The following is a 23,636-nucleotide window of genomic DNA, read 5'->3' on the forward strand; positions in this document are numbered from 1 at the left end:
GAGGAGTATGTGAGTGAATGCAGGAGTGCCACCGAGTGTTAACTTTCTTTAAATGGTTTCAGAAAGTTGAGCAACTTTTGACTGAGGGCTGAAGAAACCGCAACTAATTATTGGATCCAAAATACACATTCAGGGCTCCATATTTGTTGACAAAAGAAAATTTGAATTTCAGATAGGTGAAAGAGGGCAGGAAGCAATATAAACAGAAACACTTTATATTCAAAAAGCCAGGACGAATCCATCGCTGTTGCACAGATAAGAGAGAGAGTGAAAGAAAGGAAGCACGACAGTATGTGTTCCCTTTTGAACTTTTGTGAATGAGTACTGAGAAATGACAAAAATAAAGTGAAAAAAAAAAAAAACATTTAGCCCGTGTTCAGATGCCTAGTGATTATGTATTGGTTATGACAAGCTACACATGGAAATGACTCTCTGACTTCAAACTGTGCCATTTAAATCCCAGAGGCTTTTATCTATTTTTTCCCCTCACTTATTTTTTTATAGACTCCTATTTTAAAACAATATTAAACAAAGCAGCAATACGTGTCAGCTATGAAGTGGTGTTTGTGATACGTTATAGCATTTATGTCAGAAAAATCTGCTTGTTTGATGCCCCTAACAGTGTGATTCTAAAAGAAAATGCAGTGGGGTGATACATCATTTCCACATCATGTCTCTCCACTTGGACACCCTATTATCAATTTGATAGTCTCTAAGACATACTTCATGTTTTTGAAAAGTTCCCATTATCCCTTATTTACATTTGAATTTACCAGAATGGTTATAACTGTGGTGGTTTTATTTAGGTTAATTTATCAGTTCTCTGTGATTCAGAAATCATGAACTGGTGTACAATGCAACTTCCTGTCTGTAGTGGACACTTGATTTGTTTTAATTATTTTTTTTAATTTGGGCTTAATCCCAGTTCACTCCTTGCTCCAAGAGGTGTCCAAATTCTTGTTGGGGTAGGGTGAAGTATTAGGGCCACACATTCTTTCAAACTGAGTTTTATGTTAAATCATTGGCAAAATAGCTACACAAGCACATATCTCCTTAGGCAATTAAAATTTTAAAATTATGATAACCATCGTATTATCTTTGTTTAATGTTGTTAAATCGCTAATAGCCTATGCTGATGCCTGATTTGCACACGACAGTCCCACATTTTGACATATTTGCATGTCACATTGACCCCTGGATACACCATTCATGGCTGGTTGTTCAGTGGCGCATGAGGCCTAAAAATCCCTATTTCTGCAATTTGAGATAACCCAAATGAGCGGCGCTCCTATTGCATCATTAGGCCCATGGAGCAGGCGTGTTAGAGACTTCCACTGGCAGAGCTGGCTACTTCTGTTTCAGAGTTCTGCTTACTTTAATGGTGATAAAAATTATTTAATCTTGCAGCTTTTCTAGACTTTCTGAGTGTTATTTAACTGCATGGATTAAATCCTGATAGGGAAATGGGTCGTTTTGCAGAGGTTTTGATTCTCGAAAAAAATGTATCCAGTGATATACAGGCATGTCTTTTGAAAAGCGAGTCAATGTGAAAATGTTTTTTGGGGGGCGCTAATGGCATTAAGTGATGGACTTAGGAGAAGTAATTCTACTGTTTGGACACTACAAAAAAAGTCAAAGTCCAGTGCACTTCCTGGGGCCCTGAGACTCGCAGGGTAGGAACACAGGTTGCCAACGTCAACTTACAGAGCACCGTTAGTGACTTTTTTTTTTCTTTTTTTTTGACTTGATTGATTGGTCATGTAACACTTAAGTGTATATGCTACATGGCTGTTTTCATCGTGATAATATAATATAATATGTTTTTACATAAGAGTCATTGATAACTACTAAAAATGTATATAAAAGGTCTTGAAGGGTCATCCCATTTCTTAGACAGCATTTCAATTTCTCTTTCTTAACTCTGTTCCGAGGGGCAAGGTTCACTCGAGTATGAGGAGTATGGGTAAAAATTTTAAAAAATGGGAACATGCTTTGATCTGCAATGATAGTCATGCTGTGAAACAGAAGGTTCACCTGAGCATTACCAATGCAACTATTTCTTCTCCTCTACAAGGAAACAATAACTAAAGACGTCTCTGTTTCCCGTGGCCCTACAGTACTATCAGCTAATCTTCCTGGCTGTCTGCACCGTGGATCTATTATTTGTAATGGCAAAACAATCAGACTTTATGGCCCAGCACCACATCTACTGGAATGGAGGCCGCGCGTAATTTAATACTTCGGGAATTGGCTCCACAATTTTTGCCTCCGGCTCTCCCGCTGCATGCTCAATAGGGATGTAAATGCTGCTATGATAATGGCAATAACTAGGTTCATTGGAGCTGGTGATAAACTATGAATTGAATGGATGACCCAGGGGCAGTGTACCTCGTCCCCGTGGCTCACTGATTTAGTGCAAAAGAAAGGCCTGTTTCATTACGGTGGAAACCACGGCTTGTGTGAGAGGAAAAAGTAGTCAGGAGATTAAAACATAGTAGATGAGGGCAGGCTTACAAGCATTTATGGCCATTATGCATTTAGGGCTGTTTTCCCTCGAGTTCAAATCCAAAGATTGATAGAAATAACATTTTTGAATATCCAATTTAGCTTCAAGGTAATGCTGGAAACATTGCTAAAGTGTTGTTTTTCATCTACAAATGAAGCCGGAATGAAAGCACTTCAAATCCAGCCTGCCGCAGAGTGTCTGAAGAATCTGTTTTGTGCTGTTTAGTCTCCGCTTGCTCTAAATTTGTGCATGGAAAGACCTCAGAAGGCAAATATATTAAAGTATTCATGTGTGTTTCTGTCAAGTGTCAGCTTTCTCCTTCTGCATGGGGATGCTTCTCCGGCTCTTAATGGATGATTTTGTTTATCTGTTTTATCATGGAACATGTGTCAAATCTTTTAACGGTTGTTGTTTACTTTCAGGACTCTTTTGATTGGGTCAGAGATGTTTTGGACCACCAAAAACAATGTCTGTGATGTTAATTTTGATAAGAATCAAGCAGAAAAATAGGAAGAAGTAGCACTTAAGTAAATTTATATAGACGGACTCACACCAATCAACCGTTCAACGGCAGCTGAAAATTGTTTTTGTCCACGTCTTAATTCTGTAAACAAATAATCTTAATCATATTAACATAAGTGGATTAAGGTGTTTATAGTGCATAGCCCATGCCCGATTATTATCATAATTGCTTTTAAGACTGCGAGTACAATTTCAGTGCAGACAGGTCTTTCACTATGCCCTTTCCATTGTTGTTTTCTCCCTCTATTAGCGCTTATTAAGGCTCTGCATACACTCCATTAAGCCGAAGCATGACGTGCAACTTGCAAAAGTTTGAGCAAAGTTGCAGTTTTTAAAAGCTCTCTGTAATTTTCCCCGGCACACAATCACACTGTGATCGTAACACAAGCCATAGCGGGGTCCAATTATGTTGCTTGTTTTGTTGTTCACACATTTCCCGAAGTTTAAAAGTTTTAGTCTGGTCATTAAAGTGTCTACACTAATGAGGTAGAACAGTGCAGCTGTTAGACAGGAAGAGAAGGCTGTTTAATAGCTTCCATTACAGACTTGGTTAGCTCACTCCATTATCCATGTGAACTCCATCCCATCCTACATCATTTATTCAAAAACAACGACAGGACAACAATGCAGAGCAAGTCCAGGAACATTGATCTTACCCCCGCTGGAATCACGACTCTTTGACAACCACTACAGAGGCAATTTCTCTTCCAGCTATCGCATTACAGGCCTATGATGTTCAACTGATCAGCGGCATTTCTATTTGTCAAAGTGTTTGCAGTGGTTCCACAGTGCACCATACAGTGATGTTAATTACTGTAATGCTTCGAACATGTCTCTGTGCATTTGCATACCACGTGAACTGGTAAACTACAATAAATTAAGAGCGGGCGTTGTTATAAGCAAAGTTGAAGGTTGGTTATAGCATCTAATTACATGTGTGAGCGAGAGAGAGAGAAAGAGAGAGAGAGGGGGCCTATTATAAATGGAAAAACAAATTGTTTTTTCACCATTTATATCTCAATGTGCATGGGTGCTCGGTGGCAGTTTGGAGAAGAGACAACATGGTCAACAATGCAACAAAACAGCAGGGGTTATACACAATGCGGGACACAGAGGATTATGTTGTGGAGCCAGTTAACATTGTTGGCTGTATGTCTTGGCCAGAATTGGACTTTTGTTCAGAATGAAACATGAAATTGTGCATCTAAAAACTTCAAGCTTTTACACTGAAAATCTCACTCAGGCCGCCAGGACATTGGAAATATTTTAAAAATTGTGATAAAAATGGGACCAAGCGGGTCTCTTGATAAAGTGTTTTATGTTTATGTTGTAGCTTTTTGCACTTTCAGAGATAAAGAGAGATAAAAACAAGCAGAAACTTTGGATGCAGTTGAATTAATTGTGGCAATAACATGGTCATTCTCCTATCATTTTTACTCTGTGATGTCTTGGCCATGACAGGTTGGAGAGGCCAAAGTAACAATCACACATGTAATACATTTTACTGGCACTACATTGGCAAAACCAAATTAGCACATATATCTTTCTCAGGACACAAACTCTTAACAATACCCTACATGTTGCTGGGCATGGAATGTGGTAAAATTAGTTGCCGGCAACAAAAAAACAACCACTTTCAACCAGTAGACAGCTTCAAGCCCACATCTAAGGGTTTTCCTTTGTACTTCATTATGTGCTGCAGCTGCCCTTACATACACATAACATTGCATGGTTGCATGGAGTATGAATACAACTGGGACATACTTCTTGTCAAAACATTGTACCTTGAACTTTGACCTTCCTATATTTGTCATAATACGTAGCAAAAAATGTAATTACATAGAAAAAGTTTTGCAATTTGGAATGCAGCAGATCTTAACATTGTACCTTAACATTGCCTTGGAGCTACAACAAAATGTCATTCAGAGGCTACCTCTAAGAGCTCTGCTGTTGTTATTTTGCAATATATGTAATTTTAAATTTCAAGTCATAACTACATACATTATTTGGGAATTAATAATTTATTAAGGTTATTGTGACTTCTGTCTGCTCTCAATGAGTTGTCACCTATCTGTAGCTCAGTTTATGGGATTTAACTTGTGCTGCACAAAGGGTTGTGGGTCTTAAACAGCCAGAAAATCATGCTGGCTTGCATACTGCAAAACAGGACTAGATGCAATAGAACTTCCTGGTATTTTTGACATGCTGCATTTGGCATATGCAGTTTGACATACTTAATATTTTTCTGACATACCTTGATAGAATGGGCATTGGAACATTCTGCAAAAATCAATATAATGATGTAACTTTATGTAACTATGCAAAGCGTGTAAATTTACATCACTTAAATCCAATATGTAGTTATTTTAACAGAAACCACAATCCTAAAGCTGACAAAACTCCAACTGTTTTACAACAAAAGTGCAAGCAATCATTATGGACTTTGCAATGGCCAGGCTTTTGAGTTGCCAGCACATAATTTTAACATATTTCGTGCCCACTACCACCAAACAGTGCATCGTGAAGTGGCTGTGTCCTTTTCAGGTATTTCTTTGAAACTGTGTTGAAACATTCATTCACAGTGCTTATCAAAACATGCATATCACTTTGAGGATTTTTGGCCTGTTACAGGCCACAGAGTTGCCAAAAATACAACATGCTTACACTATATTTAATTAAATTGTACTCTGCTGTTTCCGTTTCTTACTCTATTCTGTCCAGCCTTTGTTCTGAGCTGTGCATTCCCCAAAGAGCCTGCCGGGGGAGAAGTCACTGTGACACACCTCCACGCTGGCGGAGAAGCCTTCTTCCGTTGTTACACCGGCTACAAGTTACAAGGCCCCAAAATGCTCACTTGCCGCAATGCAACCACACCTTACTGGAGTGGAAAGGAGCCTCAATGCGTAGGTAAGGCCGACTGGTTCTTTGCCAGACTCATGTTAGCTCATTAACACTAGAAGCAGCTCAGGTCACGAGGTAGGTAGCCCTCTTACTGAATCTCAACAACAAAACAGCTCAAAAATGTAATTATACAAACGAAATGTGTAGAACAATAGTTGCTTTTACCTTTAGGTTAATTGGGATGCTGGCCAACCTTTTGTTTGAGATTTCATTTGCACTCAATTACCTCCAAGTTTTTAATACTGACTGGAGGGCAGACTTCTAAAGCAAACTTGCAATTGTAATTCAATTTATCCAAATGTTTTCCAAGAAACTTTGTTAAAACAATATTGTTTAATATGTGACAGAGGCACATTTTTACAATTAAAATGTGCAAATTAAATAAAAACTGGAGGTGTACTGTAAGCCCTCTTCAGTCTTGGAATACAGGTGATGTTGATTAGCAAAAGCTTTCACTCGGTTGTTTCCTACCGAGTTGATTAGTTACACTTCGAGGCCAAATGAGTGTGTTCGCATGTGATTAGCAGCACGGGGAGCTATTCTTTGGAGACGGGGCAAAAACAAGGCCATTGGACCTGACTGCCTTAATTAGAACTGGGCTGTGTGAGTCTCCTTCTCCTGCTGGTAAAGGCTCATCTGCCAGCTCCAGCCTTTCTCTGCGCTTTCCTGCAGCTGGTCTCAACTGATAGTGTTACTGCTGCTGTTTTGCTGCTCTCTTTACAAGTCCATCACACACAGTCACACACTCTTAGACCCAGGTGAGCAGCCTAGTGTAGTCCAACCACAATCCACTGGATATTGATGCAATCTATGGTCAGACAGGGACTTTTCTCCAAAAACCTCCCTTGGTGTCATTACTTTTCTCATCTAGTTCCTCCAACTCTTTGTCTTCTTTTCTCTCATTGTCTTTCTTCTAGCATCCTGTGGGGGTATGATAAAAAATGCCACCTATGGTCGTATCGTCTCTCCCGGTTTCCCTGGCAACTACAGCAACAATCTGACGTGCCACTGGGTCCTGGAGGCCCCTGAAGGCCACCGGCTTCACGTTCACTTTGAGAAGGTGGCTCTGGCAGAAGATGATGACAGGTGGTGTATGCATGCTGCTAAAATCAATCACACATTGAGCACAAGTGTGTGAATGTTTGTGTGTCTTCAGCTAATAGATGGCGGTGAGCTTTAAACTCGTTTTCTGAATAGCAGTATGCCTGTGGATAGACCATTAAAACCCTCAAAGGCTATAAATAACCTAAATCTTAAGGGAGCGACAGATGAATTTGAAAGGACCTTTTATCATTATAATCCTTTAACAGTGTTCTATCAACTGAATGAATTGAAGGGACTACAGAGGGTGGTGAGAGGTAGGGAAACAGCAATTCCATTACATTTTTATTCAGTAACTACTGATCCACATGGCTATCGTCACACATGGCCATTCACCTCATTATCGAGTGGTGGAGAATGTTATCACAAAGTTATTACAGCCACAAACGGAACAGTGAGCAGCTCTTGGACAGCTTGTAACTTCTTTTTATGCTTCTCTTACCTCTCAAGGCCCTCTTACATCTATTTTAAACTGTCTTCTTCTGTTTTGTGTTTTTAAGGCTGCTGATCAAGAATGGCAACAACATAGATTCTCCCCCTGTGTACGACTCCTATGAGGTGGAATATTTGCCCAATGAGGGGGTACTCAGCACTGGACGGTACCTGTTTGTGGAGTTTACCACAGACGGGACGATGACCTCCACTGGTGCAGCCATCAGATACGAAGGCAGGTTGATTGTTTGGACTCAAGTCACATCAGTCCTCACTCGAGGAAGTCACAAATTCGATGACTGTTGACTCAAAAAAAAATAGATAAAGACTTACATCTTAACTTACACGTTAGCACTAATGACTTGTGAATTGGACTTGAGCTCCCTGACATGAAAATACTTGAAGCCCAAAGATGGGAAAGTGTGTTATATAAAAAGTGTGCCTCAGATCAAGCTGTGGATAAAAATTGGGATACAAAAGCTACGCAGTGACACTAAAAAGTAAATGGCAGTTTACAAAAATTTGCAGGTCAAACTTGATTATACAAATAAATACACATTTTTTACAGGCATTCATTAGTTTTGTAAAATTGCATTTTAAAATATATTTACTGAAAAAAACCACATACTGTATAAATGACTGCCATAAATTGAGATATTTTTGTACCAGACTGTGAACATGTTATTTTCTACTGTAAGGTTGAGCATATCAACATGGTGGTCTGTGGGGATTGACTCTGTTTTTGAGCCAGCCTCAAGTGGTCATTAGAGGAACTGCTGTGCATCGACATTTGTGTCATTTTTCAGGTTGCTGCCTATTAAAAATGTATTAAATTTGGTGAGGAACGCATTGTGACTCAAACCCAAAAATTAGGACTTTAGACTTGATTTGGCACTTGCTTGTCTTGACTTGGGATGTGAGCGCAAAGACTGGAGACTTATTTATGACTTGCAAAACAATGACCCAGTCCCAGTTTGCGAAGGTATGTTGCACCTCGACACTTATGTTTAATGTCGTTTATTTTTTGTGTGTGCAGCTTTTGCAAAGGGCATGTGCTACGAGCCCTTTGTGAAGTACGGCAACTTCAGCAGCAGCGACTCTACCTACGGCGTGGGCGCAGTGGTTGAGTTCTCCTGTGACCCTGGCTACACGCTGGAGCAAGGCTCCGTAGTGATTGAGTGCGTGGACGCACAAAACCCACAGTGGAATGAGACCGAGCCGGCTTGTAGGGGTAAGTCAACACATTTCAGCCGAATTATTGTGCGATATAATCTTTTTTAAAAATATGCTTCTCTCGGAGCAGAATTTAGAGGCAGATATGACTGACCTGAGAACCCAAAGCTTTCATTGTCTGCTTGATCATTGCAGGAGTTAGCGAAGTCTTTTTATTCAAATATTAAAGACCACTGGCAGTTAGCTATATCTTCCTAAGCTGCTTCCCTCTGATCTGTGATAAATTTCCTCTTAAAACTGTAACAATGACTTACTTTGATATGTGTGCTTGCAGGGCAGACTTTAGAAGTGCTTAAGATTAAAAAGCCATACAATAGTTGGCCTAAGATGAACACTGCCACACTGCATTGACTGCGCACCATACTAAAGAGCTACCTCCAAGACCTTCCTCTCTCCTCACACTCTTCCCACACACACCACACGCTGACCTTACTCTCGCTCTTTGTTGCCTGCATGGCTGTCCTGCCAAACAGGGAAATTGAAAAGCTCTCTTGTAAAGCTAGATATAAGAAAATTTAATTTCTGCTCCTGTGGGTCACGGTCACCAAGCGGTTCGGTAGTAGTGTGCAGTTTTACAAGGTTCATGTCAAGGAGCCTGCACACTCGATTTCAGCTGCATTTTATTGAGCATTAAGACCGTGGTTCCATCTTGGAAGTCACATCCATTCATTAGCATATTTGTAGTGTCTTTGACCATGTTACCTGTGCATTACTAATGGCATGATTTAATTTGCTTTCAAATTTACATGTTATAGTGATTAAAGACAAAGGTTTGGTGTCTTGGGACAGCCCAAGAAAAGCTGGCATTGCATTTTTCTGCAAACCAAAATTATATTACATTTGCACGTTTCATATCATATCACCAACTCCATCGTGACATAGTACATGAGCTGATGCTGTTATTTGGAGATGGAGGAGATGGTGGATGGCACCTAGGCAAGACACCTGCCAAGCTGCAGACCACTGTTTGAATCCAACATTTGTGCATTTTTAAGCCCCCAGACGTAAGTATTTTTTTTTTTTTTTTTTTTTTTTTTACCAAGACAAAACCATAACATTTTCTGAGATGTTTATCATACTGTTGCAACACTACTTGACATCTGTTAAGGTGCATTTATTTGTTTCTCAATGTCAATCTGAGGTGTTTGTGTGTTGTAGCTGTGTGCAGCGGGGAGATCACAGACTCTGCTGGTGTGGTGCTGTCTCCTAATTGGCCTGAGGCCTATGACAAGGGCCAGGACTGCATCTGGGGTATCCATGTGGAAGAGGACAAGAGGATCATGCTTGACATCCAAGTGTAAGAGACTGCACTCAGGTGTAATACCTGAAAACACACAAGGAAGGTCAGAGAGGAGATCAGATTGACCTCGAGATGTTAAACACTCCATCTCTGGACACAAACACACACACACATGCTCAGTTCCTTTTCCCATCTCTTCTCTCAGTCGCACAGACGCACCACGACACGCACATGGGGAAGTGTTTCTGTGGTTGCAGTCACTAATTAGATTTTTTTTTTCATCCGCTACATTAAGAATTCTGTGTAGCTTCCAGCTCGCTCTCTGACCAGATTAGCCAGTAAGCCTCCCTGCTCCCACTTCCCTGGTGTGTGTCTCAGAGTTGGCTTTGAAATGAATATGCTCTGGCAGTGAACTACTCTGAGCCACTTATAGAGCCTTCCCAACTGTAATTCAACACACATTCAACACGCATGCACACAGATGTCAAAAAAGACAGATGCACATGAAAGTATACACACACACACACACACACACACACACACACACACACGCACACACACTGTTTCTCCTTCAACTATCACTGTGACTGCACATGAATGTCCCCCTCCACCACACATCACATCTCATCCAAGTTATTGCTCCCAACTGAAGTGTAAATTATCACATCTCTTTTTTTTTCTTCACTAAATACTACTTCAAAAACCCAAACTGTGTGGATGAGAATCTGCATTTTTGTCTGCTCATCTCATATGAATCCATCCGTTTGCCTTGTTTTTGTGATTCCCACAATGATTCCACAAGCATGCATCCTGTAAGAAACACAACTACAACATAAGTGATTTGTGTTTTTGCCTGAAGCACTTGCGCACAAAGAGGGCGCAGAGAGGTTAAAATTAAACCAGCAGAAATTCTGCCTGAGGTTGGAGGAGAATATAGTCACTGACAATTCTGAAACAGAGGCTATTGTTAGCAATTGGCAGTGGTGGTCATCTATGCATGAGGGCATTCGTAACCTTCAGTTTTAGTTTTCATTAATAATTCATTCATACTTGCTGTAAATATTCACATACACAGTATTTCTGAACAGTTAATGAAATGGCAAGGTTTAATTATGACATCGAGTCTGAATGCTGTGTAGCTGGAGTCCAGATTCATTTATTTATTTGTTTATTGCATTTTCTACTTCTTCTGTGCAATAAAAAAAACAGTTTGCTTTTTTTTTTGTTTACACTTTTTATAATGTTGCTGAACTAAGTCTAAAATACACTGATTAAACCCTTGGAACCTGGATTTGTATCAGTTTTGATGATGACTTTCACACGCATTTAACCACTGGGATCTGAGAAAATGGGTTTGATTTCTTTTGGAAAAAAGGCAATGAGCAACTTGAAAAGATATTGTGAAAAAATAGTAAAATGTGACAACAAATTGCTTAAAACACTGGCTGCAGGGAGATTATTAGATTTTATCAAAAAATAGGGAAAAAATCCCCAAACACTATATTCATATTTCTTATATTATAATTATGATACAGAATATATGTATATGTATGTAATAATTTTCTTCAATTTTTTTGTCACTTTCTTAAGGTAATTTGCTATTTTTTTATTTGGCTTGTTTTCAGGTAATTTTCCTTGAAACATAATTGCTTGTTAATTTTTTGGGCCGATCCAATTCACCAGACGTTAGTCATTGCTCACTGCCATTGCTCGTTGCCTTCTTCCTATATTTTTAGGAACATAGAAATAAAACCAATTTGCTCAAGTTTCAAAGGGTTGAAATAGCTTCAGAGATTCCCTTACAGCTGCACTTACATTATTGTACAGCTGTACAATATTTAGTGGAAATGTGGAGGTTTTCTGCACAGATTCAGGTTAAATCCCGCTGCATAGCCACAATGCGCATAATGCCCCCAAAACATTATCTCCCTGGCTTATGGGACCTGAGATATGAGCCATCACTCAAATATGATCCGCAGATCAAAGGGAATAATAGCATCAGAGGACACCAATAATACACAACGTCTGAATACTACACAGGTTTGCGTGACCCTGCCTGCCTCCCTCTTCTTTAGATGGAGATTAGGACTCAGTGATTAATGTCTGATGTTGAAAGTCAAACAGGCCACCTAGGGTAAATAAAAAAAAAATTAAAAAAAGATCAGACAGGTTTTTTTTTTTATTTCTTTCAGAAGTAAACAAGTTTGATTTCAGATATTCATTCAGGGATCTCTTTTTTAAATTACACCAGCCTTATATTTGTTTTAATCCGAGCCACATGAGGCCGCTCGCTGCAAATTAATGCTGCTGCAGCCAGCCCTAGTTTATCTCAAGGTTGGTCATGCGTGGCCTTCATGGCAGTGGAAACCCACAGCTTGTCTGATCCCCGCAGACCCTCCCATTACCCTCATGTCTGGCCCCGCTCATCTTGAGAGAAGCATTCCTAAAGGGTGGGTCAACACGCAGTTTGTGTGTTTGTGTGCATGTGTTAGGCGTGTTGAAGTGACAAAAGGCTCTTGTGGATGAGAGCTGTCTCATTATAAGGGTGGGCACACACTTTTCCACATTAATGAGAATGTTTGCTGTATTATCATTCATCACTGTGCCTGCGCTGGCAATTACAGCGGAGCAGTGTGCATAATGAGGACTGATTAATTAATTTAGGCCAAACAGGAGGGCTGGCTCTTTGCTAATTAGCATGGAGCATGGCTCGAGCAAGAGCAGGAGACAAGAGGTTACTGATATCCTCACCTGTGGAACACAACAAGGTAAATGATTCACATGTGGATTTTAGCATTCACAGTGTATTGTATCTGGAAATGTGTTGCACATTTCAAAACAGTGAAGAAAGTCTTACGGTGGCAATGTTTTTGTCAGTTTTATGTGCAGAATCACAGACATTTCAGATAGGACATACTGGGTTTATAGAGTCCTCTTGTGGACACTCAGAGCGTTACATCCCAATTGCAAGTCTGCTTGTGCCTGTAAAATAAATGGCCTTTTTTATTTGAAGAGAAAACCTTTTTTTTCTCGCTGTGCAGAACAATTCAAATGTCAAATACGTGTTGGAATAGATGTAGAAAGTTGCCTTTTGAAAGCTTGACATTGAAAGCAATTTCCATTCTGTTAGAGTTACTGGATATTTGTCGGGTTCTTCAGACTTGACTTGACAGGTCAGTGAAGGTGACAAAATGCCTGAAGGCTTGCACAAAACACAGCTGTCATCCTCCTCATCTGCAGCACTGAGGCGGCGCCATTGGTATGCAGAGGAAATGTCTGAAATTCTTTAAAAGTCCTGTTTCAAAACAGATCCTCGGAACTTTGCAAACAGCCAAGTCACGTCAATGAAGGAGACATTTAATAGAATAGGACAACTCTTAAGTGTTGCCTTTAAATTGTTTTGAAATAAGCTTGTGCATCCTTTCCCCATGAGCATTAGACTTGTTAAAAGCCAGTCTTACACCCTGACAAACACCATTTTGACATCACTTTGGCTATTAGTAGTTTGAGGCTGACAATAGTCTTAGTTAGCATTTCAGGCTCTGTCCAATCACAGATTAGGACAAGAGTCAAAGCTTGTGATTGTTTTTAAGTTGATTGATGAGTGCCAATACTTACTTTTGTAAGTCTTTATTCCCCCACACTAGGAGCTAATTTCAGCATTTGTCTCTCTGGTTGCCAGTTTTATGTTCTTATTTAAAGCTATATACAGCATTAGAGTGACTGTCACCAAAGCTGCATTTCAAAACCAAAAATACATATTTTTATCTTACCTGTAATGCTATTTATAAACCTAGATTGTTTTGGTGTGAGTTGCTGAGTGTTGTGAGTGATCGGCTGTGGAGATGCCTTCTCTCCAAACAATGGAATGAGATGGCACTCATGTGCCACTGCTTGTAGTGCTTAAAGTGCCAGAAAGAACTTTTAAAACTCAACAGCAATTTCTCTTTTCAGAAATCATGACCCAGATACTCAAGATTATCCACAGATCTCGTGAGAAGTTTCATGTAGGAACTTATTTTCTTACTACCGAACTACACCCACCAACCACACCACAGCGCAGGAGGAAGCATGCATCTACTGCTAGCTCACCCAGCACCATTGAGCTAGATAATGTTACAGCTCTGCCAAGGAGGAGCACATGAGGAATATTTTTTGGCCTCACTATTTTCTCACAGCTTGAATCCTATATGGATTTTTATATCTTACATCCATGTTGTTTAGACATTTTCTCTGGGTTTTCTCTTTTTATACACCTTTCGTGTTATTATCTGGGTCATGTGATGCATCCCATTGGTTCCTGTTACTGTATAGATGAAGCCACACACAGTTTTCTGTTTTTAAAGCCCTACAGTGGTCAAAACACGTTGACTCCAGTGATTCAGCCTCAATGCTAAAGGCTTTTTAAAATTTACTTCCTTATTTATACAAAGTTTGAGTGGCTGGATTGGCTACCTGTATTTATTATTATTATCATTATTATTTTTTATTTTTATTTTTATTTTTGTTCTCGCTTCGAGCACCACAAAACAAAGGCCATTTAGCTCTATTATATTTGTGAGACACTACAGCCAGTATCTCCAACACTCTGAAACCCGCACCAAAACTATTTAGAACAATAAACAGCACTAACACTAAGAGGAAAAATGTGATTTTCTTTTTAATTTGGTGGCAAACTTTCCTTTTAAAATAAAACAAAGAATAAAATAACTGTAGTACCCTGACAGTAGACAGATAAACATTGATGTTTCTCTAAAATGGAAGGGAAAGATGAACAAAGAAACACAGGAGACGGATTAAAAATGTCTTCAGAAGATTAGTTATCAGTTTGCAACGCAGCGCAGGGAGGGACAGCTTTCCTGTCTGGAGGGGAAAGCATTAAAGGGGCCAGATGGGATGACATTTGGATGGACTGATTGCCAGGTTGCTACAGAGAAGGCAGCTGAGCGACCTGCAGTGAGTCACCACAGAGCGCTGTGTAAGTCTGGACTAGAGGCACTGTGTGTTTGGCACTCTTTTGTGTTGTCACCAGGATGTTTAAAGAAGCACTTCAGGCAGACAGTGGAGCAAATGGATGGGGTCAGAGGGAAAATTTAAAACCAAGGTTGACTGCAGCATCGTTGATGAGTTTGAGTGACTGGGGAGACTATTTAGGAACCCAGACAAGAGGAAAGGTCGCAGCATGTCAAGTGGGCAAGCATTTGCCAATGATCTCCACTATAAATCTGATGTTTTTAGATATGGCTGTGAAGTCAGCCTTACATTGTGTGGGATGGCAGAGCCAAAATATTTTACATGAAAGAGAAAGAGGCCCGAGACACCAGGAAGTGTGAAGACAGATTTTAACTTTGTGATCTCTGCATGATGAAGATACAAACATGATACAAACATGTTTCTAATATACCACTATACTGAGCTCTACCACCACATCATATTAGTGAAACAAGCTAAAGATTCCAGATTGTAGTGTTGATAACATACACCAGTATGCAGAAAGGTAGAATTCACTTCAGTAAAAGTATTGAAGAAATAGTGCCATGTGGAAACCCTTCAGAAAATGACTTAACCTGTACAGCGTGAAGCAAAAACGGAGCAGCAGGTGCTGTATTTTTGCGTTGAGTCCGATGAAATGCAGAGACTGGAGGTAATCACACGGTACGATTGCCAACTGACAGTAGCACATCTCTCCTTCTAGGGTAGTCTAAATGCAGGGACACTTCTGGGAGGAGATAAGGTGAAATACAGTGCAATGATAAGGGGGGATAGCCTTGTTGACATGAGCAGCAGGTGGAGGATAGAGCTTGAATAGAAGCGAAGTGTGATATGTGGTGATAGAAAAAGATGCAAACAATTTGGCAGTGGTTTTCCTCTGTGGACTTCACCCATATTTTATTGTGGCAACTGTTGCACGAATACTCCTACTACTAATACAAATAGCTGTCATCTGTCATTCCATGCAGTCACTGAGAGCGTGTAGGGTGCATCTCCTCCAGGAGTATACGGTTCAAAAAGGAGGAAAAAATATACAGCAAAGAAAGCCAAGTACATTTGTGCAATGTATGTGCATATGTCACATTTTCACTAAGCTTACATGAATTATATAAAGTAACATAGTATATGAGCTGAATTGTCATGGGTAGGTGGAGGGAATGGTAGTAGACCACTTTTCAAGTCCCCAAAACAACAAAACCAGTTGCTTTTTTTTGCAACCTATCACTGTTTTTCCAGCAACTTTTTAGTGTTTTTAGTGAAAATTGGCTGTGTTTCTAGCAGCTTCGACACACAAGTGGGGTTTTTTAGTGTCCCTTGGCTGTTCCAGTGGCTTGAAAGTCCCCAAATGTATTTTTTAGCAACCCCTTGCTGTGTTTCTAGCATATTTTCAGCTCCAAATATGGGTGTTTTTTCGTGACCTGGCTTGATGTTTGTTGAGCAACCTATAGCTGTTTTCCCTGAGACTTTTTAGCCTTAAAACATTTGGTTGTTTAGCCACCTGTGGCTGTTTTACTGCCCCAGATGTGGGTGTGCTTTCTCGGGACCCTTGGCTGTTTTTCTTGTGACATTTAACCCCCCCCCCAAAACATGGATGTTTTTGAGCTGCCCGTGTATGTTTTATCTAAGGTTTTTAAAACCCCAAACAGTTTTTAGCAACCCTGTGGCAGTTTCACTGTGTCTCTTTAGGCCCCAAACTTGGGTGTTTTGTAACAACCCATAGCTGTTTATCTGGTGGTTTTAAAGACATAAATGTGGTTTATTTTTCAGTAACCTGTGGATGTTTGTCCAGCAGCACTGGAGCGTGTTTTTTAGGGACCTGTCACTATTTTTCCAGTGGCTTTTTAGCCCCCAAATGTGGGTGTTTTTTTAACATCTAGTCTGTGTTTTTGCAGAGGGAATAGTGCCACAAAAAACAATTGTTTTCTACCAAGACATTGCTGCATTTCCATATTATAAGCCAAATTATGATCTTTTCTGAGCCATGCTCAGTGTTTTTTGTGCTTAAACCTAATAAAGTGCTAATCTTATGTACATGGTTTGCAGCAAAACACAAGCCAACATTTTTTTTCTGGTGATTTTGTTTGGCAAAAAATGTAGAAGCCTACAACTTGAAACTTGATCATTTATCTTGTTGACTTCCTTCTGTTTTGGCACACTTTAAAAAGTCATTTTAAGATGCACCTTTTCTAGTTATGCATGAAGTGTCCTCATGGCAGTTTGGAAATGAAAACTGGCATTGTCATACCTGTCACTTTCACCACAGTCGCTGATTGTTGGAGAACATGGAGGTGTAAATTGTCCCTGTAGCTGTCCAACTAACCAGAGGGAGTACCTTGTCACTCAGCACCTCATTTCACTCCCATTCATGCAGCTGGCATCTATTATTTGTGTCTGTCAGGAGAGGCAGAATTTTTTTTTTCCAAATTTCAACACTGGCACATTGCACAAGCAGACAGTGGAAACCAATCATTCTGGCCATGTTTTTGTCCTAAAATGCTGCCTTCGAGGACTTGCTTGCCTCAACTAGTGGTCCATGAATACACACCTTGTGGGTCTAATTATATAAATCGTTGGTTAATGCTGGATGCCAAATGCTGAAATTAGCTCCTAGTGTTGGGGAATAAAGCTGAAGTGCGTGCATTTTATTAGCATGCTTGTTTCTACTTAGCAGTAATGTGGAAATTCTGTGGGGGAGGTTGTGAATAAGAGGTAAACAGACTCGGGTCATTTGTTTCCTTCTATCATCACGAAACTGTGACAATCACAGGCTCCTACGACTGCATTTGCTCCAGCAAAGCTCCAGCAATTAAGTTAGCCTATGCATATTCAAATCTCATCTTCAGTGGTTGAGTCTTGTGGACGGGCAACCTGAGAATGCCAGAAAAAAAGTAGAAAGAGCCTCAATCTAAATACTAATGCAAGCTTTTCATGTGAAGTCTGTCAGTGTTTCTGCACAAAGGAAAGAAGCCGAACTCACTGCAGTATCATCTTTATAATGCGTCAGACAGGTGATGTAAATCAGTGAGCTCACAGAGCAATCAACATGAACATAGACCTAGAGCTCTTAAAGAGGTCATTCATTCAGTAAAGAGGCCCACATGTCCATATTTTAAAGGTTAAAATTGATAAACATAAGAATAAGAGAATAACAATCACAGAAAAACTGTACAGAAAGTGGAATTTGACATTTAAAGACAGTGTTCTTTGATTTTTATGCGTTCACACCATAGCGATACCTTTCACTCTCATTAATTCAGAGGACAATAGTGACAAACACAGTCTTTTCCTTAGTTTGTCTTTTAAAATGTCATTTAGCATGCAAAAATAGTTTTCGCTACTTTGATGGGGATACATTATTGTATTTAGCTGTACACTTAGCATTTTGACATATTTTACCCCTCTGTAGTGCCATGTTGTCTCAAGGTAACATACCCATTTTTGGCAACTTAATACATCCTCAATTATTTTGCAAAACTTTAAAAAACAGCCAGGGCTCTTTGGAAAAGGGAAAAATTAGTACAGTTAAATTTGTAATTGTTTAATGCACTTTATTTGAAATTTAAGTGATAAGTGTTTATGAAACCCCATCATGACACGTTTTGATATTGTGTATTTAGGTTTGTATACTGCTGACATACCAGTCATCATACCTTTCGTTATATAGACATTAATATACATTAATCATGTTTAATAATGTTAGTTCCGGTTAAGTTCAGACTTTGTATAGTCTTCTATAACAGTGCACTGTGTGAGCACAGAAAATTGTGGCTAAAATAATTTAAATTGATATATATGCATTGTTTTCATGTTTTTCTCGCTCTACTTTTCTACTGATTTTTACTCTATGTTTTTTTTTTTTTTGAGTTTGTTGGTTCCTGAAATAAGAATGTTTGTAGGCTTTATTGACAGAGATTGACCTATCTATAGAATCTAGTTCCATGTTCCTGCAGATTGCCCTGTGGCCTCACTGATTAGAATCACCTGTCTGCCTCTCTGTCTCTCAGGTGCTGTGTGTTCCCATTTTATTGACACAACACAACTGAAATAGAAAGACTGTGTTATCGTCACGAATGCAGTTTTTTTTCTTTTTTTTACTGCAGCATTTCTAGGATTGCATCAGAGAAAGGCCAATTGCCTCAGAACCCACATTTATTCACTTATTAAAAATTTAGCTTTTTTAAAAAAAATTTGACCTAAACTAATCACAGAATTTTCTGCAAGTCCATAAAAGCATTTGTCATAACAAAAGGATTGCAGATGAATAGGTGAAATGACAGCAGATGTTTTGCAGAGCTATTTGTCAAAGAGGGATAAATACGGGGAAAAAGACAATGACATATTATTTGAGAGCAGGGAGCGATCTCAGCTGAGAGACGAGCTGGAAATATGACTTTCAGGCATTGCAGCTTGCAATTTGCATTAATGCAAATTGTGCAGGGAGATGTGGAAAAGCCGGGGGGATTGTTATCTGTTACCATTTTTAGGAAAATACTGGTTTCTTGAAAATAGTTGGATCATTGCTAGATCACGCACAGCAAATAATGGTGAAGAGCTTATGCAGGGGGCTGGAGATTTGAAGCTACAGAAGCAATGCTCCCATCTGTGACATGTATGAAGAATAGCATTGTGCCATTATTACCGTTAAGTAATATAACAGAAAACAATCATACAGCCAATCTGCACTGCTGGTTTGACACCCGCCTTAAGGCACATAAATAGTGACTTTCTGCTGCTTATTATATCAGCATGGAACTGCAATTTATGTGGCTTGTGTTTTTTTTTGGTCACATTCTCCATCCCCTCTGTGTGAATAAATGTCAAGCTTTACTGATGTTCTTTAAAGGGGTAAAGACATATGAATCTCCAAATGGAAAAGGTTAATGCATTCTCAAGTTAATAAATGACAGCAGAGATTCTTTCTAACTGCGCCTGCCTCATATTTAATTTTATATACACATTATAGCTAACATTTATATTATTTATTGGATATTTATCATGGGGCCTTTTACACTTATTATTTTTCTATGATCCTGGTTGTCATGCGTTGCAGATTTTTTTTTGTCTAGTGACCCAAAGGATAATATTATATTATGCTCATGTGTTGCAAATCTACACTTCAGTACATATTCATGAGACCAGTGTGTGGCACAAAGACACATACATCATGAATAATTTAGTGTTTACTTCACATCAGATCCATCCAGTATAAACAGAATTAATATGTTTCAAGTACTGCTGACATTGCCATCAGCTTTTGCTTTCATCAGCCAGGAAATATACCAGTCACTTAACTGTTGAGGCTCTGAGCACATACACTGCAAATATACCACATGACTAAGACCTGAGGCCTTCTGTATAGTGGTATTCTATATGAAAACCTTTGTTTGTATCATTTGTAAAACATGTAAAAAAATGTTATGTTTTTTTTTCTAGTCTCCATGTTGGTAAGAACGACCTGTTGACCTTCTATGATGGAGATGACCTGACAGCGAACATCCTGGGCCAATACAGCGGCACACGGCCACACTTCAAGCTCTATACCTCCATGGCTGATGTTACTGTTCAGTTTCAGTCCGATCCTGCCACCAACATCTATGGTTACAACAATGGCTTTGTAGTCCACTTTTTTGGTAAGAATGGTTTTGTGTCCGTATTTTTCTTCTTTTCTTGAATAAAGTAGGATTTTTAACTTAAAGGGTAGCATCATTATTTTCCAACCTTGACCCTATATCCCCATGTTTTTGTGTCCAAGTGATGAATGGGAACAACATTTTTTTTTAAAAACAGGTCTAGTAATGAGCAAAACCGGTACAACTAGCAGCGTTGAAACTGGCGGCAATGTAGTCCCTAAAGGCAATTGAACTCCATCAATTTATGTCCACTAAAAGTGCTTTTTTGCCACTAAGAGGTTCAGATTGTTCTTATAAGAGTATAAAAACATTATGGAAAGAACCCTACAAAAACAGACTTATTTGATTAGCCAGAGATGGCCCTGATATTGTCATTGCCAAACAAACCAGACCCAATATAAATAAACAGTACTTTAAGCATGTATAAAGTCAGCATATTTTCACGTCTAACTGGTTAAAATAAGAGTTTATTCCAACCAAACCAAAGTTGGCGAATGTCTGAAGAGTAAAAGGCAAACCAATACAGTTTTTGTGAGTTTCATTTTGCTTCTGCTGACTTTGAATGAGGTGTTTTTTGCAATGATAAAATTACTCTTTATTCAAATGGAGTCTGGTAGCATTAGCAACAGTGGTTGCAGTGCTGTTTCTGATTAAACAAAAAGGATCTTACTCTTTCACAAAGAGATCAACATCTGTAAGAAACCTTTAATAATGTTGGCAGACACTTAAAACAGCCATCTGAACCTGAAAAAACAAAAACAAGCACTTTTAGCTGATGTAAATTCATGGTGCACCTGTAAGGATCACATTAAAGTCTATTTTGCCACAGCAGGATGCTGCCCTCTCACTCAGTAATGGAGCAATTTAAGAAACTGTTGTTCCCATTAGTCAGTTCGATGCAAAAACATATAAGAAAATAGGGTCCAGGTTGAAAAAACACTGGTCGCCCTTTAATTTCCATCTCTGGTTAACTGCAGTCCATTGCTTTCTTCTAGAAGTAAATGCATGATAAACTTTTGTGTAAAATTACCATTGCAAGACAGACAAGAAACCCAAAAACTGGTACCAAACATGTAATGTAAAATGTTACTTGTATGTATAACTCAGCAGGTTACCGTTACAAAAAGAAGTTGCATTTGTTCTGCTGTTGCTTCAATTTTTCTCTTCTTAATGTGCCTGTGTCTGTCTCCTGGCTTATCCCAGGTGCACAGGATGAGATAACAACAAACGGAAACAAAATAATAGGGTACACTTCAACATCAGCTGGTTTGGCTCAATGCTTTGTGTTCCTGGCCCTGCATGCTGCATTTAGGGAGGCACAGAGTGCCAAACCACATGCTATGTTCCTCCCAGCAAACATCACAAGCCTCTATTTACATTGTCCTCCCAAACTGCTACTGTTTAGCGCGCACAGAACTGACAATTTATTGTCAGTATGTATTCATTCCCTGCAGAGGGGGTTGTTATATATCAAATTTAAGGATTTCCTTGAGCATCCTCATTACGTGTCCATTAACAAAGAATGAGCATTACATAGGAAATTTTGTCACATTATTTCTGCGTTTCCAGCACCATTGTGTCGCCTCACTGAGTCAAAATAAATAGGATCTCTAATTTTTTCCATTTCCTGCTCTGTCTCTCCTCTTGCCTAACAACATAACTGCTCCACCGCCAACAGAGGTGCCAAGGAACGACACCTGCTCTGAGCTGCCGGAGATCACCAACGGCTGGAAGAGCACGTCCCATCCTGACCTCATCCACGGCACCGTCGTCACCTACCAGTGCTACCCCGGATTTGAGCTGGTAGGCTCTGAGATCCTCATGTGTCAGTGGGATCTCACCTGGAGCGGGGACGTGCCAAAGTGTCAAGAAGGTGAGAGGAAATACATAAAACCTCATGTTTTGTTCAGAGAGCAACCTCAACAGTCATATTCTCTTTTTCTGTCATCAATATCCATGTAATCAAGACGTTTAGACTTTGATGGTCACTCGCTTTGAGAATAGCCATTTAGTCACAATCACACAGAAGCCACTTGCTGCATGTATAAGTTGAGTCCATTGAGTAGAAGGTAAATTTGTGAGAGCTCTTTAAAGTCAGCTGACAGTTGCAGTTTTTTATGGGTTAGATCAGGGATAATGAAGTTGCTTTGCTTGGGGGCCACTTTTGCAAAATAATAGGAGACAGGGGGCCTTTTCATAAGCAAATATTAATATTTCTCAGTATATATAATAAATTAATTGCTTGTTTTAAATCGTTTGATGTTTGCTGTCTCTCTCATCCTTGCGAAGAAGAAAATTCAGTTGTAGCAGCCTTGCACAAGTCAGGTGCAGCAGAGGTGCTTCTTGGATTTGAGGACATTTGGGGCTTAGCCCAGGCCTTTGTCTGGGATCATCCCAGCCCTTTTTTTAAAAAATAAATAAATAATGAATACATGAATGAATGAATCAGTCAGTCAATTAATAAATAAATAAGCTCATTTTTGGATGTTTTTTCAGGCACTATTATTACATTCAAAGTACAAAAATAATTCCCAGTGTGAATAGTTTATTTTGATTGTGAATTAGAAAATGGTTCAATGGCCCCCTGGCACCCTGTACGAGGCCAGATTAGGCTCTTGGCCCATAAAATAAATAGCACTGGATTAGATAGTAATAAGGACCACAATAACAAATGATCATTCACCAAGAAGAAAGACAACAATATGTAATCAGTTACAATAATGGAAAGCAAATTGTATTCCAGTGATTCCCAACTGGTCCAGTCACTGAGTCATTAGTTCAGGGTCCACACATCATAAATTACCACGTATTCAATTTTATTTTGCAAAATGTAAATAACACATTGGTTTAGAACGCAAAGAAATAATACATATTGCAAGGATTAAAAAGACAGCGCTTCAAAAATAAAAGCTTTTTGCCAGAAATTCACTGTACTTCATATAAAAGAGTATTTTTTACAAACTTAACATGTTCAGTTACTTGTGGTCCATTCAGAATGCACCTACAACCCACTTTTGGACCACGACCCACCAGTTAGGAATCACTGTTGTATACAGTATAAACACAGTTTTTGAAAGAC

General features: G+C 39.3%; 1 protein-coding gene across 3 annotated transcripts in view; it reads left to right on the forward strand.

The window, feature by feature from the left end:
- The window catches only part of LOC121952406 (seizure protein 6 homolog), a 123,758-nt gene that overhangs the window by 94,447 nt on the left and 5,675 nt on the right, over positions 1-23,636 (forward strand). For all 3 annotated transcript variants that reach the window (XM_042499065.1, XM_042499064.1, XM_042499063.1), the window contains exons 5-11: positions 5,750-5,935; positions 6,847-7,015; positions 7,531-7,697; positions 8,499-8,693; positions 9,854-9,992; positions 20,361-20,557; positions 22,236-22,430. In XM_042499065.1, the coding sequence (XP_042354999.1) occupies positions 5,750-5,935; positions 6,847-7,015; positions 7,531-7,697; positions 8,499-8,693; positions 9,854-9,992; positions 20,361-20,557; positions 22,236-22,430 (1,248 nt within the window). The remainder of the gene's footprint in view (positions 1-5,749; positions 5,936-6,846; positions 7,016-7,530; positions 7,698-8,498; positions 8,694-9,853; positions 9,993-20,360; positions 20,558-22,235; positions 22,431-23,636) is intronic.

Source organism: Plectropomus leopardus, chromosome 13 (assembly GCF_008729295.1).
Source record: "Plectropomus leopardus isolate mb chromosome 13, YSFRI_Pleo_2.0, whole genome shotgun sequence".
NCBI classification, from domain to species: Eukaryota; Metazoa; Chordata; class Actinopteri; order Perciformes; family Serranidae; genus Plectropomus; species Plectropomus leopardus.